The 18,854-nt window shown below is 35.9% G+C and overlaps 1 protein-coding gene across 2 annotated transcripts in view; it reads left to right on the plus strand.

Moving 5' to 3' along the window:
- PHKB (phosphorylase kinase regulatory subunit beta) overlaps positions 1-18,854 on the plus strand; it is a 241,324-nt gene that overhangs the window by 98,945 nt on the left and 123,525 nt on the right. For both annotated transcript variants that reach the window (XM_032326064.1, XM_032326066.1), the window contains 3 exons: positions 7,865-7,928; positions 14,437-14,532; positions 15,797-15,994. In XM_032326064.1, coding sequence (XP_032181955.1) covers positions 7,865-7,928; positions 14,437-14,532; positions 15,797-15,994 — 358 coding nt within the window. The remainder of the gene's footprint in view (positions 1-7,864; positions 7,929-14,436; positions 14,533-15,796; positions 15,995-18,854) is intronic.

Consider the following 18,854-nt stretch of genomic DNA (forward strand, 5'->3'; position numbering starts at 1 on the left):
TTGGAAATGGATCAAAGACCTGTATGTAAGAGCTGAAACTGTAAAACTCCTAGAAGAAAATAGAGTTGTAAATCATTGTGACCTTGGATTAGACAAGAGTACACTTTAGATGTAACACCTAAAGCACATGCAACCAACAACAACAAAATGTTCTCTCTACAGGTTTTTGTGTGAACACAAGTTTTCATTTATCTGGGGTGAATGCCCAGTAGTACAGTTCGTAGGAAGTTGCCTTTTAGATTTCAAAGAAACTACAAGACTGTTTGCCAGATCCCTGTATCATTGTACTTTCCCACCAGCAATGTATGAGTAATACAATTTTGTCTCCATCTTTGCCAGCATTTGGTGTTACCATTATTTTTTTTTATTATTTTAGGCACTCTGATTGGTTTATACTGGTATTTCATTGTGACTTTAATTTGCATTTTCTAGTGGATAATGAATGATGTTGGATCTCTTCATGTGCTTAGTTGCTATCTGTAAATCCTCTTCAGTGAAATGTCTCTTCTTGCTTTTTGCTCATTTTTACTTGGGTTTTTTCTTTATTGTTATTTCTTGATGTTTTTAATTCTAGATAGCAGTCCTTTGTCAGATATATATTTTGCAAATATATTCTCCCTACTATAGCTTGTCTTTGTATCCTCTTAACAGAGTCTAAACAGAGCAAAAACTTCTAATTTTGATGAGATTAAATTTATCAATTTTTCCTTTTTTGGGTTGTACCTTTTGTATAAAGTCAAAAAACTTTTTGCTTGACTCTAGATCCTTAAGATTTTCTTCAACAACTTGTTTTCCAAAAGTTGTATAATTTTATGTCTTATATTTAAGTTTATGATCCATTTTGAGTTAATCTTGTTTGATGAGACTAAGGTTGAAGTTCTTAATCCTTTTTTCCTTTTTTACCTAAGAATGTCCAATTTTTCAGCATCATTTGCCTTTGTTAAAAAGATTATCATTCCAGGATGCCTGTGTGGATCAGTAGGTTAAGCCTCTGCCTTCGGCCCAGGTCGTGATCTTAGGGGTCCTGGGATTGAGCCCCACATCGGGCCCTCAGCTCAGCGGGGAGACTGCTTCCCCCTCTCTCTCTGCCTGCCTCTCTGCCTACTTGTGATCTCTCTCTCTCTCTCTCTCTCTCTGTCAAATAAATAAATAAATAAATCTTAAAAAATAAAATAAATTTTTTAAAAAGACCATCATTCCTCCATTGAAATGCCTTTGTGCTCCTATTAAAAATAAAGTGGGCATATGTGTCAGTCTCTTCCTGGGTTCTATGTGTTTATCCTGCCACCAATACTACAAAGACTTGATGTGATCTTGTGATTTTTCTTCTTTAGCCTGTTAATTTTATGGTGAATTACATTGATTGATTTTTGATTGTTGAACCTGCCTTGTGTCCCTGGGATCAACTCCACTTGGTTAGTTATGGTCAGGGTAATTCATTTTATATGTTGCTAAATTCTTTTTTGTAACACACACACACACACACACACACACACACACACACCCCTCCCCACACACACACATATGAGGGATGATGGTGTATAATTGTTTTTTGTGTATTGCCTTTTTCTAGTTTTAGTATTACAGTAATGCTAGCTTTGTAAAATAAAACCCAAAGTACTTTCTTTCCTGTTTTCTGGAAGAGAGTGTATAAAATTGGTTTTAACTTTTTTTTTTAAATGTTTGATAAAATTCTCTAATCAAATCAGCTAGGCTTGGAGATTTATTATTTTTTTGGCCATTTTGAAATTATGGATTAAATATCCTTAAAAGTTATGAGGATATTCAAATGATTTATTTCATATTGGGAAGTAATAGTAGTTAATGCTTTTCTGGGAATTGATTGATTTTTTTTTTTGGTAAGCTGTCAATTTTATGTATGTAGAATTATTTGTAGTGTTTTCTTATTACCCTTTTGATGTTCTGCTATGTCTGTAATGATATTTCCTTTTTTATTCCTAATATTCGTCATTTCTATTGTTTTATTTCTTTGACAGCCCTGCTAGTGATTTATCAGCTTTTCATTAGCTTTTTAAAGAATCAGTTGTTTCATAAATTTTATTATTTTCTATTTTTAATGTCATTGATTTCTGCTCTCATCTCTCTCTATTTTTTGGTTTGCTTTGGGTTTATTTTGCTCTTTTCCAGGTTCTTTATGTTAGAGCTTAGATAATTAATTTGAGGCTTTTTTTTTCTTTTTTCTAGGATATGCATTTAGTGTTATAAATTTCTCTCTCAACATTGCTTTACCTTTGCCACACAACCTTTGGTGTTCTATTTTCCTTTCACGTTAAGTATATTTTTAAAATTTTACCTGAGACTTCCTCTTTGACCTATGTGAATTGTGTAGGTGGGCATATATTGTTTTGTTACAAGTGTTGATAGATTTTCCTGTTTTCTATTGTTGATCCTAGTGTGATGCCATTGTAGTCAGAGAACATGTTATGATTTCAGTTCTTTTATATTTTTCTCATGGCAGAGGAGAGAGAAAGGAAAATCTCTGGTATCTCTTCTTATAGGGATACTAATGCCATCATGAAGGCCACATCCTCATGACCTCATCTAAACCAGATTATTTTCTAAAGGCCTCATCTTCAAATATATAAAAGTGAACGTTGGGGCCTTAATGTATGTGTTTTTGGGGGACATAATTTGGTCCATAGCAATAAGGTTAGAAAAATATTGATTAGATTCTGCTGGCTAAAGGTTCTTCTCTATCTTTGCTGATTTTATGTCTAGTCATTCTACTAATTGTTGAGAGAGGAGTGTTGAGTCCCCAACTATATATGTGGGTTTGTCTATATGTCCTTTTAGTTCTGTCAGCTTTGCTTCATGTATGGTGCAGCTCATTTATTTGATGCATGCACATTTAAGATTGCTATGTCTCCTGTTGAATTGACCATTTAATTATTATATAATATCCCTCTCTGTCTCCAGTAATTTTCTTTGCTCTGCGGTCAACTTTATCTGATGTTAAATAGTCACTCTTGCTTTTTTTTTTTCCTTTTGGTCACTCTTGCTTTTTTTAAATTATTGTTTGCGTGATATTTCTCTTTTTATCCTTTTACTTTCAGTCTGCCTATATTGTTAGAATTCAGTTGAGTTTTTTATGGATGATATATCATTGGGTCATGGTTATTTTTATTTTTTTGTTGTTTTTTAAAAGATATTATTTATTTATTTGAGAGAGAGCAAAAGCAAGCACAAGTGGAGGTGGGGGAGGGACAGGAGGAGAGGGAGAAGCAGACCTCCTGCTCAGCAGGGAGCCCAAAGTGGGATTCAGTCCCAGGGGTCTGAACTAAAGGCAGATGCTTCACCAACTGAGCCACCCAGGCACCCCGGATCATATTTTTTTTAAAAAGATTTTATTTATCTATTTATTTGACAGACAGAGATCACAAGTAGGCAGAGAGGCAGGCAGAGAGAGAGGAGGAAGTAGGCACCCTGCTGAGCAGAGAGCCTGATATGGGCCTTGATCCCAGGACTCTGAGATTTTTGATTGTTTTTTTGGGATCATGACCTGAGCTAAAGGCAGAGACTTTAACCCACTGAGCCACCCAGGCGCCCCCCAGATCATATTTTTAAATCAACTCTACCAATCTTTCTTTTAATTGGTATAGTTAGATCTTACTGATGTGTTTGGGGTTAAGTCTGCCATTTTATTTCTGTTTTGTGTTAATTCTCTCTGTTTTTCATTTCTGTTTTTCTTCTTCTACCTTCCTGTAAGTTCTTGAACATTTTTTAGAATTCCATTTTGATTTATGTATATTGGATTTGAATGTATCTTTTTGTGTAGCTTTTTAGTGGTTGCTGTAGGTATTACATTATTTATACACAACAGGTCAAGCTTATTGATATTATCATTGTACCAGTTGGAGGGAAATAGAGAATTACTTTTGCCCATCTGTAATATAATATCTTAGGTATTTCCTCTCCAATATGTTTACAACCACAGTTTCACAACTTTTGCTGTAATTATTACACATAATTTATAAAATGTAAGAGGATAAGAAAAGCCTGTTATATTTACCCATATTTGCTTACCACATTCTTTCTTCCTTTTTGATTGTTCCAAGGTTGTTTTCTTTCCCTCTTTCTATCATTTCCTTTCTATTTTGAGAACTTATTTTAGTCACACTTTTAGAGTAGATCTGCTGGTGACATATCTCTTATTTTTCTTCTTTCTGAGAATGTCTTGCTCAGATAGATAAATTGATAGGTAAACGAATGTATTTACCCATATAAGATCCCGAGTTGACAGTTCATTTCTTTCAGTGTTTAAAAACTTTCATGGCACATCCTTTTAGCCTTCATGGTTTCTGATGAGTCACTGTTATTCAGTTGTTTTTCCTCCTATAGGTCAGGTGTTTTTCTCTGGCTACTTTCAAGATTTTTTTTTAATAAGATTTTTAATTTTTAAGTAATCTCCACAACCAGCCTGGGACTTGAACTCAGAACCCTGAGATCAAGAGTTGTTCACTCCACCCACTCAGCCAACCAGGCACCCCTTTTTAATATTTTTAATTTGTATTAGTTTTCAAGACTTATGGTGTTTCCTAGCATGGACATTTTTATTTTATTCTGTTTGAGTTAGCTGCTTGAATCTGTAGCTTTAGTCTTTTGCTAATTGGGAAGTTTTCGGCCATTATTTCAGGTACTTTTTTTAGCCCTGTCCTTTCTCCTCTCTCCTTCAGGGAGTTCAATGATATGAATGTTAGATGTCCCACAGGTCCCTGAGGCTCTCTTTCTTTTTCTTTTTCTTTTTTTATTTTTTAACAGTCTATTTTCTCTCTTTTGCTTTGTTTTATCTTTTAATTTAGTTATTTTTTCTTCTGTTTTTTCCTTCCTGCCATCAATCCTGTCTATTGAGCTTTTTGCTTTGATTATTTTATTTTTCAATTCTAATATTGAATTGAAATTGCTGAGACTATCTGTTTCTTAGCTGGGGCTTTCTGTCTTTTCATATGTTTCACTCATATTTATGATTGCTCAATGAAGCGTTTTTTATCATGGTTGCTTTAAAATTTTGTCCCATAATTCTAACATCTTTTTTATCTCAGTGTTAGGATTTATTGATTGTCTTTTTTATTCAGTTTGAGATCTTTCTGTTTTTAGATATGATGAGTGATTTTTTTATTGAGACATAGACATTTGGGTATTATAAGACCCTGAATCTTTTTTTTTTTAATTTTTTACTTTAACTGTATTTTATTGATACCACTCTGGTAATGGCAGGGGACAGGAGCATCACTGTATTATTGCCAGGTGAGAATGTATTGCCAGGTTTTTTGTTGACACCCAAGATGGAGATTCTTTGTTACTTCTGGGTATGGATGGGATGTATAGTTCTCCGATAGGCTTCCACTGATAACCTGTCTAGCTGGAAAGGATACGAAAGGGTGTAGTCTCCTTACAGCTGGACATTAGTGAAAGTTGTGACTCTCCAGTGGACCTCCTCTGATGCCGTCCAAGCAAGACAAGGAGGTTCATTTCATTACTGATGGGTAGGAGTAGAAATCTAGACTCTCTAATCTTCACAGTATGAAGGGGGAGCCTTCTTACTACCTGTTGGGAATGAAAAGTCTTGGCTTCCTCCTTGGACTTATGTGACACCATCAGAGCTGGGAGGGTTGGTGAATGGGTATGGCTCTTCATTATAGACTTAGAATGTAAAAGTCTAGGTTTTCTACTCAATCTTTATAGAACTGGGTGGGGCTAAGTCTACAGTTTTTTTCTGAATGGTTATTGTCTAAAAGTTTTTGCTAGGCTGCTCTTTTCCTGGTTCTTTGGCTAAAGAGAACAGGCTTTTGTTGGGTCTTTTTGTATATGCACCTAATGGCATTCCTAGTTGTTGGCTTCTTTAAGTCCATTATATATGAGACAAAAAAGTATTGTTCCTAGAATCTTGAGGTTCTTAGCCAGTCTGCCTTATTTCCATTTTCTGAGCCATTTTATGTTTGCTTGAAAAGTGTTCAAGGTTTTTAGTTGTGTTTAGTGAGAGGAATTAGGGAAAGTTATGTCTACTCCACCTTTCCATCCACATATTTCAAAATCAGTTTTCCACCTTTTTTCCATTCTTTCAAAATAAGTTTCCCTATCCTGTAATTAAAGTAGTGCTTACTTGAGGACATTTCATGTAAACAACTCATAGAAAATGGGCATAATTGTGACATAAATAGCTTAGAACAGTGGTTCTCAATTTCAAACACATCCAAGCACCTAGAGGTATTTTATTTTTATTTTTTAAAAGGATTTTGTTGATTTATTTGACAGAGAGAGAGATCACAAGCAGGCAGAGAGGCAGGCAGAGAGAGGGGGAAGCAGGCTTCCCACTGAGCAGAGACCCCCAATGCAGGCCTCAATCCCAGGACCATGGGATCATGACCTGAGCCTAAGGCAGAGGCTTACCCACTGACCCACCCAAGCGCCCCATACCTAGAGGGCTTTTAAAATTTTATTTTTAAATGTTTTTTACTTTTCTTTTCTTTTTTTTTTTTAAGATTTTATTTATTTATTTGACAGACAGAGATCACAAGTAGGCAAAGAGGCAGGCAGAGAGAGAGAGAGAGAGGGAAGCAGGCTCCCTGCGGAGCAGAGAGCCCGATGCGGGGCTCGATCCCAGGACCCTGAGATCATGACCCGAGCCGAAGGCAGCAGCCCAACCCACTGAGCCACCTAGGTGCCCCCCTAGAGGGCTTTTAAACACTAATTGTTGGATTCCACTCCCAGAGAGGAGTGAGAACTGACATTTCTAATAAGTTCCCAGAGAATGCTACTGCTTTGGGGACCATACTTTTGAAATAACTGCTTTAAAGAAATGCTTAGATGATGATAGACCATTATTTTCAAAAGATATTAATGGCATATGTTATTGCTTTAAGTAAAAACAACAAAATTGCAGTAAGTGCAATAAACTAGATATTTGATCTAAAATATTTAAAGGTTAACATTTATGAGATGGCATTGTCACCTTTTCTTCAATTTTTCTTTTTTTTGCTTTTATTTTAAAGACTTTATTTATTTGTCAGAGAGAGAGAGAGAGAGAGCTTACAAGCAGGGAGAGCAGCAGGCAGAGGGAGAAGCAGACTCCCCACTGAGCAAAGAGCCAAATGTGGGACTCCATCCCAGGACTGTGAGGTCATAACCTGAGCCAAAGGCAGATGCTTAACTGACTGAGACATCCAGAATCCCAACAGTGTCACATTTTTAATGAAATTGGGATTTTTCCATTTTTCAGCACTATTGTATATGGCATTTGAGAGGCCAAAGGAGTACACATTTTATGCAAAGAGAAGAATATGGCAAAAAATGAGAGGTGTGGTGATCAAGTTGTTCTTTGAGTATAAAATAATGCCCATTTTATTGTACCCTAAGCTAAGAGTGTTTGAATGGGTATATTAAGCTCTTACTAAACTCTGGTAAGTGTATGACATATAAGATCTTTTTTAAGGCTCAGTGTTGATGGCAGGAAAGCTCTGTTAAATTGATCTGAACTAATGATGCCCAACCTGGTTATTATTGAATACATGTCATCATAATACACCTTCCTCTAAAGTTCATCTTTTTTTTTCCCTTGCGTTAGTGAATATAAATGATACTGGGATTAAAACTACTCCCATCAATAGTATGACTATTTGTCTAGATCAAGGTGAACTTAGAAATATTTTCCCCAGAAGATCACTAACCATAAAAAAGAAAAAGTGAAATAGTGAAATGTCAGATTAGAGTCTCTTAGACATTATTTTTCTCATGGAAGTTATTATAAGTGTTAATAAAGAAACTTACTTGTGAATATTCATTAGATAATCGTTCTTATTTTGTAGCCAGATATCAGAATTCTAAAGGATTTTCTTTTCTCTTTTAGCTCTGTTGGCTTAGCAAAAGCAGCTCTAGAAGCAGTTAATGGATTCAACCTCTTTGGCAATCAGGTAAAATAAAACAAAACAAAACAGGAATATCAACAACGAATTGATTATTTTGTTGAATTGCATGATTAATTAATTTGGTCATTTATCAGGTCATTCCTTATGATCAAAGAATGTCTGAAATTTATGTAGCAGCTCATGGTTGATCAGTCTTTCCTTTGAATATGATTTTCCAGTTAAATCATATTTTTCTAACTAAAAAACATTGCTTAATTTAAAAATACCTTTTGAAAAAGAATTCTCATTTTCTTTGTTCAGTAACTTTCCCCCCAAATCTCTTATTGCACTTTTACATTTTTATTTCTCTCTCTCTCTCTCTCTTTTAAGTAAGCTCTGTGTCCATCATGGGGCTCAAACTCACAACCCCAAGATCAAGTGTTGTACGCTCTACCGACTGAGCCAGCCGAGCACCCCGTTTTCACGTTTTTAAATATTCTTGATATTACAAATCATATATTTTCTGTGTCAGTTCCCATGTTGATTTCAGTATGATATATATCAATGTATATCTCACACAGAGGGGAATTTGCGTAATTTGTGCAGCCAAAGAATTGGAAACTTAATCCTAGCTTAATCCTCAGCTAGCTGTAATTTTATGTTTAATTCTCTTTTTCTTTGGGATAAAAAGGAAATCCCGAGGGTTGCCTTAAATTTTCATAAGATGTTTAACCAATTTCTACACCTAATCAAGTGACCATGGACTGATTTGTCAATGGAAGGCAATAATATGTAGGAATACAGGTTACTTTTCTCAATCAAGGAGTAGGCTAATTTTCTTTAGCAATCTCTGGATTTTTAAGATGGGAGGGTAAAGGAAGTTTCCAGCTGATACTATGATTAACCCTAAGCTATTAAAATGCTAAGTCAGTGGAGACACATTTTAGGAACTTACTCAGATCTGCAAAATGTCACATGGTTTCTGTTCTGGCAGTTGTAATTTAATTACAAGTCTTGAATTTAATAAAGGTTCAAGTTGGCATATGGCAAAAAGGAGTGACATTGTTTTTCGAGTCAGGAAATAGGATCATTGTCTGCTCTGTACCCCTACCAGTGAGCTCTATAACTTTGATACTAGGATCTAACATAGAAGGTTTTCATACAATTAAAAAACAATTAGTTTAGTGCTTGACAAGGATTAAACCCTCAGTAAGTGTTATCTCTCATTACTATTAATGGATTAACGGTAATTCTAAAGAAAGGACATGAGGAGATTGGACTGAAAAACCTCTAGAGGGTGTCTCAAAGAGATGGAGAAGACGCATGGACTAAACCAGTAGTGTTACAGCAACAGTCTGAAAAGATGCAGGTCTTGCTTTTCTGTTCTCCATGGCCTACCAAATAGTGGCTGAGTAGAGTTGTATGGTTGGATGTTATGAAGTAGTGATCAGCTCTTTTTTTGCAGCTGTGCCATCTACTTTGGTATACTGGAATCTTAGCATATGTAGCTTATGTATCTTGTATATACCCCCTCCACCTATCCAGATACCCATACACATAATTGCACCTTTCCCAACTCCCTATCTCTCAGGGCTCTGCCTTCAGCCTGCTTTTCCCAGAAAGCTCTCAGAAATCTCTTAGCCATAACTTTAAAAGCACTGACCTGCTTTTTTATGCATTCTGATTTTGAGTTTTAAGTATATTGCCGGTATCGTTACCCAGCCATAATTTCTCAATCTTGACTGTGCATTGGAGTTATCTGAGGAACTTAACCAATACTGATGTGTGGGCTTTAGCTGTAGAGATTTGAATTGGTCTGGAGGAGGCCTGGGTATTGAAGTTTTCCTGTACTGCCCAGAAATTCTAATGCACAGCCAAGGATGAGAACAACTGCTCTAAGCAAGTTCATTCTTTTTTTTTTTTTAAATTTTATTTATTTATTTGCCAGAACGAGAGCGAGAGAGAGAGAGCGTGAGTGCACAAGCAGGGGGAGTGGCAGGCAGAGGGAGAAGCAGGCTCCTCACAGAGCAAGGAGCCCGATGTGGGACTTGATCCCAGAATCCTGGGATCAGGACCTGAGCTGAAGGCAGACACTTAATTGACTGAGCCACCCAGGCATCCCAAAGCAGAATTCATTCTTGACCTTGTTTAGCTTGTATTTCTGGCAGAGTTATACACCAAATGTTCACTGACTGGACTATTCTTTGATTATTTCTGGTAGAAATTTAGATAAATAATGCTTTATTCCTGTAGCCACACAGAAGTTACCTATTGCAAGTAGAACCCCTCTTCGTCTTCCTTTTTTTTTTTTTTTTTTTGGATAATCAGAGCTAGTTTTGCAAATTCCCATCACTATAGCAATGAAATTAAAAAGGTACCTGCTAAACAGTACCACATTTAAAAATTAAGTGATCTTTTTAGTGTTTTATCATCTTATAATATTGCTTCATGTGCTTAAAAGAGCTGTGGTCTCTAAAATCAGTAGCTAGAAAAAGAACTAATATAACAAAGAAATGTTTTTGTTCAAACGAAGAAACCTCTTCAAGTCATAGATCTTTGGAGCTGGAAGAGTCCTTCTCTCAAAATGAATGGTCGGAGAGTTGAGATGGCTTTTTGCAGGTCATGAAACAGAGGCAAACCCAGGAATGAAACCAAAGCCATTTGCTAATGAATCTGGAAAATCAGCTGTTAGTACAGGAAATCATGGATCTTGAATGCTTTTCACCTTTATTTTTTAAAAAAAATAAAATGTTTACTCTGAAACTATTTTCAAAACTTATTTTCTTTTGTGAGAGAATACCTAAGAAAAATGTACGATAAAATGGCTTAATTTTTTTACTGAAAAGTTTATAATAAAGGCTAGTTTCTAGCATTTAGAAATAAAACTCATATAATCCTCAGTGTGAGAATTACATATTTCATGATGATTTCAAAATATATCCTGTATAAATATGATGACAATATACAGAAATATTATTAGATGTAATACTTAAATAAATCATAATTTATGCTCAGCAAATGTCATTGGCATTGTTAGCAACAGTTTCATGATTCCTGGGTCTGAGTCTCAGCTTTGCTCTTCTAAAACCCTGATAATTAACTCTCAGGTTCATCTCTTTCTGTAGTTTGAAAATGTGAGTAGGATCTTTTGTAGAGAAAAGAAGCGTGCCTTGTGGGAAGGGCTACTAGAGGCTACTGTTTGGTCAGTATGTAAAAGCTGGCTATTTATACACCCATGGCCACCCATAGCCATGGTACAGAGGGGTAAGGCCCATCAGCAAATATTGTTTCTGTAAGAAAACAGATTTCCAGGATCTATCACAAAGCTAAGAGAGAGCCTGATACTGAACTGGGGAAGACTGTGAGGTCATCAGAGTGTTGTTGGTTTTGTTTTCAGAAGAATAGTAATGATTTCATGTATAGTAGATATACTAACCAGTTTCATTGTTTGGTTCTTTGATGCTGGATGAAGCTAGCAAGCCCATTAGCTCAGGTTCAAAGAAGTGATTAATGAGGAAAAGAAAGACCCAGACAGTCCTTCAAATCATTTCACTTTGAATTGAAACTAAAGAGATCAGTAGTGTCTTATAGTCATAGATGTCACCCCTGGCACCACCTCAGAAATGTTTGTTGTGGTTGTGAAGCCTGGGGTAGATGGTTCAGTGCAGCTCTTACCCACCACTGTAACTCAAGTCCCCATGATGGTAGTCAGGTTGAAACAAATTCTAGTGTATTTACTAGGACACAATTGCAGAAACTCAATTTGGGGATTAAAGTTTGAACTACCAGTCTTAAAATATGTTCTTTTGCTGGAGTTAAGATATTATGGCAGAATTGTGATGATTTCAGGAAATGGAAGATGAAAATAAAATATCCAAAGCTAATCAGGTATTTTGCAGTGAAATATACATATAAAACATCCTTTCATATAATGTGTCTTTAACTGGCAAAATTAAGATACTAACAGATGAGGGGACGCCTGGGTGGCTCAGTGGGTTAAGCCGCTGCCTTCGGCTCAGGTCATGATCTCAGGGTCCTGGGATCGAGTCCCGCATCGGGCTCTCTGCTCAGCAGGGAGCCTGCTTCCCTCTCTCTCTCTCTGCCTGCCTCTCCATCTACTTGTGATTTCTCTCTGTCAAATAAATAAATAAAATCTTAAAAAAAAAAAAAAAAGATACTAACAGATGAGCTGAGGCCAGAATCTAAAAGGTGATGACTGGAGAGATTGCTCATATTATGAAAAGTGTTCAAAGCAATGGAGACATATGTAGCTTCCTTTCAAGTTTACAGTCCTAAAATTAATGTGTCTGATAATTTAAGGAAGGTGATAATTAATTCCATATGTAGGTTTTCCTTGATGGGTTTTAGAAAAAGTTGCTTCTGATTAGGAATAGTGACCCAAGGCCTTGGATGAATTTTGTCCTGTAAATCTGAGTTATATACCTACAGCATGGTGTATTTTTTAAGAGGTTAGCCAAACAATACAGTTAACTAACCTTGATTTCAGTGTTAAAATATGGTAAAATTATGAGATTTTTTTCCTTTTGTGCATATTTCTTAGAAGCTGGCAGAGAAAGAGACCTGAAACAAATACTTTGAAAATTTAGGTTAATAAGCCATTGATTTTGGCCAGAAAATAGAAGTTGGCAGTTTGTATTAATCAGATAATGTCAGGAATTGCCAAACTTGCCATTTCACTTCGTTATTTATAAGTTTCCCTACTTAGATTGTATCTTTTAAAAATTCAATTCAAGGCAGACTGATTTGGCATGCAATTAACTTTATTATCAGCCTAAAGATAAACCATAAATCTGATTTTCTATACTCACAGATTCCCAACATCTCATACCCATTTATTTCTCTGCTCCTTTGTTCTAACTACCCTCCTTGCTCCTCTTTCCCCCAAAATTCATCATTCTAGTTACCTTCTCCAGGAAGTCTCTCAAGTTCCCTTTTGTTTTTCTCCTATTAATTTAAGAAGTTTATTATCATTAGTAGTCTTTCATCTAAGCCAGTCATTTGGTACAAGTTGTGTGTTGCCATATGCTATCTTTTTGTTTTGCTTGTTATTTGTATTGTTTAGGGACTGTGTATCACCAGGGTCAGTTCCTTGAGAGAAGAGATCAAGTCCTATCTTTCTTGTTTTTCTTGAAGGAGAGAGCACTTGACTCTGACAATGGTAGCTACTGCATCAAGCTTTTGTTGGGCTCAATTTTGTGGGTAGAGATGAGTAGTTAAGACTTTCAAATTGTAGAAAGGAACAGTTTAGCATTAATCTCATTGTTGAGAGTCAGTTTCACTCATTCATTGTTCATTTATTAATTATCAGAATTAAGAGAGATTTAAGAAATGATACTATGAATGAAAAATTATTCTATTTTATGAGCTAATATTCATGTATGAACAGGTTAACAGGAAAAATATACATATATTGAATCTACTATTTGGATGTAGGGCCCAGTAGTCCTAGATTTGGGGTGTCAGTCTAGGTGATTGATTTGAGGTGTTTTAGTTTCAGGGTGAATACATCTTTGGTGTAAATTTGGTCGAGATTTACATGAAAGTTATGAGTTCTCTTCTTCCTTTCTCCATGTATTTTTCTGAGTATTCTCTTATAGTAAAAGTAGTCTATGTATTCCAATTTCACTTCCTGTGTTTTCAAAATATTTAACTCCCCAATAAAAGAACAAAACCATGTTTACTTATAACTATGCCCTTGAATATGGAAAGTACTAATGGCTAAATAGTAAACTTTTAAAAACTTAGTTATCAGACCAATTGCCACTTTTTTGTTACACCTATCTTTTTTGTTTAAGTTTTTGGTTCGTACATGAAAAATATTTTTTAATGTGGGAATTGTATAACTCAGTGGTTAAGATGTGAGTTACTCTGTCAAAACCTGATTTTTGAACCCCTGCTCTGTTAAGCTAGGAGTTAGCATCTTCTTCATTAAAATGGGGATAATAATATCTACATATAGGGGATTAAGTGAGATAATCCATGTGAAGCATAAAGAACAGTGCTTATCATGAATATTAGCTAGCATTATATGATTTATTATTATTAGAGATGTTCCTATCTTCATATTTCAATCAAATGGTTTTTACAGCTTTAATTCCAGATTGTATCTAAGTTTGTATAGATTGATCATACAATCAGTGTTCTTTTTAAGACTGTGTAATTCAGATTTCGTGCATCCTAATTAATTCTTGCTTTATTCCTTGCTAAAAATGCTAGTTAACCTATTTTTATCTTTATTAAAACAAATATTCTTAATTGATTAGTTGTCTTGTAATCACTACATTTTGAATTACAACAGACTAAGAAGAAATAGGGAAAAAGTAAGAATAACATTTGTATTTTATGATTATAACATTAATGTTTATTGCAAGAAATTTGAGGAATACTGAAAATATAAAAAAGAAAGTTAAAATCTTCTGTAATGACACTCTCAAATGCAACCAATGTTAATATGTTTGTGAAATTTCTTACAGCCAAAATGTCTAGCATTCTACATGTTCTTTTTTCTTGATTGAGAAAATGTTTTGTTTTGTTTTATTTTCTCTCGTTCCAGGGCTGCTCTTGGTCGGTTATATTTGTGGATCTCGATGCTCACAATCGCAATAGGCAAACTTTGTGTTCACTGTTACCCAGAGAATCAAGATCTCATGTGAGATATTTTTATAATAAACAAATATGAACTACTGTTTATGATTGCTTCCTCAAAAAGTGCTTAAAATGTTAGAGGTTGCCAGAAAAGATGAGGAGAGAGAAATGTTGCCCTTCAGTCCACTGTCTTGTGGAGGTTTCATTCAGGAAGTGGGGAAAGCTGTGGGCAAACCTACTTTGTCCTTGGCTCTTCTGTAGAACTATAGAAAACTGGAACTATTTTTTGAGGCAGGGTGTAGAGAGTAGCAACCTTATACCGAAATGAATTTTTTGGTCATAAAGTATTAGAAAAATGTTTTTCATGATTTATATTTCTTTTGAATATCAAAATTACCTGCTTTGTTTCTTTTCTCTGATGTGATTCATCTTCAAACTTTTATATGCCTGTAATACCTGATTACAGATTTTTCTAGGGGCTATTTGTGGCTCTATTCTTAAAAAACACCCCAAATAAAATAATTATTTAAAAAGTACAATTTGGGGGCTCAGTGGGTTAAGCCTCTGCCTTCAGCACAGGTCATGATCTCAGGGTCCTGGGATCAAGCCCCGCATTGAGCTTTCTGCTTGGCAGGGAGCCTGCTTCCCCCATTCTCTCTCTGCCTGCCTCTCTGCCTACCTGCGATCTCTGTCAAATAAATAAATAAAATCTTTAAAAATTTTTTAAAAGTTAAAAAATAAGAAGTACAATTTTGATTGTACTTGAGATTGTACAATGAGATTATGATAAAACAGAACTCAAAAATAAGCCAGTAATAATATAATATCCACTCATTATTTCACCACTCAATTACAGTTTTAGGATGATAGGATGATAGCATTTGAGTTTATATGTTTCCACACATTTTTATGTACGTTTTTATGTACATGTAATATTATTCTTATTTTATAAAAGTGGAAGAACATTCAGTTTTGGACATTCAGTTCTGAACTGGACATTCAAGATTATTTTCTGCTTTTTACCATTATAAACCACTGTTATGACAGACCAAGTTATAATTATTAATTATCGGTGTTAAATTTTTACACACTGCCTTAATTAATATCTTTGCATCCAGTGTTGAATCTTGAAAATACTTATTAATGGATAAAGTTTTATTGATTCACCAAACCATGTCATATAAATGTCTGCCTGTCCCTTGGAACACAGCAATCTCACTGTCAGTTAGATAACCTTATTGACTTTTCATCTCCCTGATTCTCCTTTGGCTATGTTGATCATATAACTGTGGGTATTTACATTCCCTTCTTTTTCTTATTGCCTCCAGAACACAGATGCTGCCCTACTACCCTGCATCAGTTATCCTGCATTTGCCCTGGATGATGAAGCTTTATTTAGCCAGACACTTGATAAAGTGGTTAGAAAATTAAAAGGTAAATATGGATTTAAGCGTTTCTTGAGAGATGGATATAGAACATCATTGGAAGATCCCAACAGACGCTACTACAAACCAGCTGAAATTAAGGTATCAAAAAATATTTCATATCATAACAGAGTAGTCAAAAACACCGATTTAGGAAACAGACTTCTTGGGTTTGAACTCTGGCTCTGCCAGTTACTAGCTATTTGGCCTTGGGCAAGTTAATAAACCTCTGTGTGTTTAATATTTTCCATTGGTAAAATAATAATAGCTACTATTATTTGTCCTGTTACTGAAGTTCTTATGAGGATTCAATGAGTGAACACATGTCTAAAAGTGCTTCAAATGGTTCTTGACGCAGAGTAAGTGATAAGCATTAGCCTTACTGGCAGTGAGGCCCATTTGCTCATATTGGGTTGGGGTGATTCATTGGATGAGTAATTTTTTGACTGAACTTTCAGTACTTAGCCTATCTGCTAAGTGTATGCATACTGTATGCCTTATATAATAGAATATACCAATTTGTGATTCAACTTTTAATATCTTAAGTAAATGCTCTTTTTTTCTATTTCACGTAGACATTTCCCTTTGAAATATAGTCCTCTAAATTTTCAGTTTTAAAATATTTATTTCAAATGCACATACATACCATTTTATCTAGGTTTATTCTAGGAATTTTTAAGCTGTTCAGAAAACTGTAACATTCAAAAAAAGGGTAAGCATCCATCCACATTGCTGAAGGTTTTCCTTTAGTGGTATAGATTGACAATTATTTTTGTTAGCATGGTCATAACTTTAAAGATATGTAGGGACTTATGAATCTCTCTATATAAAATGTTTAGGCAAGATTGTACCTTATAATTCATTAGGCAGTTAAATACCACTCTTTTAATATTTAGTACACACTTAAATTTGCTGGATAATTAGAGAAATTATTTATCATCTTATTTAGTTTAACAACTGACTATCATCTGGAAGCATTAGGAGCCATGTTACTGTGTACATATTTGAAACTTTACATCAGTCTATTAGGTTGAGTCAAAAGATCCATTTATTTCTCAAACACCTTCAGATATTTCTTCTCTACTTAATACATTTCCTGAGCTAATTTGTAGCACTTACATTTGAATTGGACCTTCTGTAACTACCACCCTGCAAATTTTCATCTTTGGATCAGTCCAGTAGAGGTTCTGTGTCTGTGTACCTGCTGGTGAGCACCAGCGTGGAGAGCCACAGCTATAGTCAGATGCCGCCCCAGATTCAGAGCACCCATCTTGGTTCAGTCCTCACTGCTGATTTCACCACTTGTCAGTACTGCTGTGTGACTCTGCCAGGAACTCCCTTACAAGCTTTTCCAGCTTTTTCCCTATTTGTATTCAAGTTCCCAGACTTTAATTCTTACTGGGTAGCCTTTCATTTCTGTTTGCCCTCCTCCACTGCACCTCTCCGTCATCCAGTCCTGCCTCCATCTCTGTCTCACTGAAGGTGCTGTCTGTTCTTCATCCTTGAGCTAACCCTCCATATGTACACCCCATCCTCTTCTCTTTTACTTCTTGGGTTTCTTACTCTTTCATTTGTTTTCTTCTCTGATGGAAGGATGTCTGTCTCTATCTCTTTCTTTTTTTCCTCCCCATCTTCCTCACTTCTCCCTTCCTTCTGTCTTGCTCTCCCCCAACTCCAGTCAGCTTTTTTCCCTCAGCATAAGCACAGTGGTGTTCATTTAAAACCCAAACCAAAACCTTTACTCCTCTCTTCCTTTAGTCCTCTCTCTCTCTCCTTCTAGCCACACTTCTGAAAAGCATAGTCTGTTCTTGGTGTGTCTCCTTGTTTGCCTCCTACTCACTGCCTCATGTTATACTCCTCTTTTTCTTTAGCACTTTCCAGTAACCCTGTTGGCTTCACTCAGTTTAGGTCACTGGGTAGTGGAGGATTTTATGACCTTCTTTCACTGAATATCTCCTTGGCATTTGTATGTTTTAATTGAGTCTTCTTTCTTGGAATATTCTCCACTTTCTGTGATCGCATTCTTCCTAATCCTCTTCTGTCCTTGTCCTTTCAGGTTCTTCTTCCACCTCCTAAACATTGCTCTTCTCCCAAGTTTCATCCTTAGTCCTATTCTTCTTTCATGCTATCCATGCAATCATAGCTTCAGCTATCACTCTGAACCCCAGATCTCCTTCTCCCCTTGGGTGTACTATGTGTGTCCAGCTGCCTTTTGGACAAGTCCCACTCTTTTGCCCAAGCCCCAAACCTGAGAGTCATTCTAGGCTTTTCTGTCTCATTTAGCTCTCTTTATCACTCCCCAGGCCTAGCAGATTTAACTTCCTGTAAATCTTAATGTCTGTCCCTTCCTCTCTATTAACTCCTTGGCTAGTGATTCTTAAGCAAAGGATTTTGTGCCCCAGGAGACATTTGACAATATCAGTAGACGTTTTTCATTGTCACAACTTAGTGGGTGCTACTGGCATCTGGAAGGTAGAGGCCAGAGATGCTAATAAAGATTCTGCGCTGCATGGAACAGCCTGTACAACAAAGAATTATTTGGCCCAAAATGTCAGTAGTCCTGAAATTGAGAAATCTCAGTTTAGGCTATCATATTTTCTCTGGATTGCTTCCAAGTAGCCTTCCACCTGGTTTCCTTTTTCTTGCCCCAAAACTCTGTTCAGTACTGCCAGCTTTCCAACTAGTAAGTAAATCTGATGAGTAAATCTGATTCTGCTCAGTATTCATCAGTGCTTCCCTGTCACTTCCAGATCCAAGTCTCAGTCTTTTAGCATGATTCCCAGGTTTTTCCTGATCTGGCTGGCCTGGGCCGGGCCACCTCTTGGGCATTAATTTTCTCAATTTCTTGCTTGCTTGTTCCAAAAATACTGAATTGCTGGTTATTTCTTTAGCAGACTTTGTCCTTCCATGCATCTGTAGTTTATACTCTTGCTTTCTCTGCACAGAGTTCCCTTAGCTCCTC

Source organism: Mustela erminea, chromosome 19 (assembly GCF_009829155.1).
Source record: "Mustela erminea isolate mMusErm1 chromosome 19, mMusErm1.Pri, whole genome shotgun sequence".
Classification (NCBI taxonomy): Eukaryota; Metazoa; Chordata; class Mammalia; order Carnivora; family Mustelidae; genus Mustela; species Mustela erminea.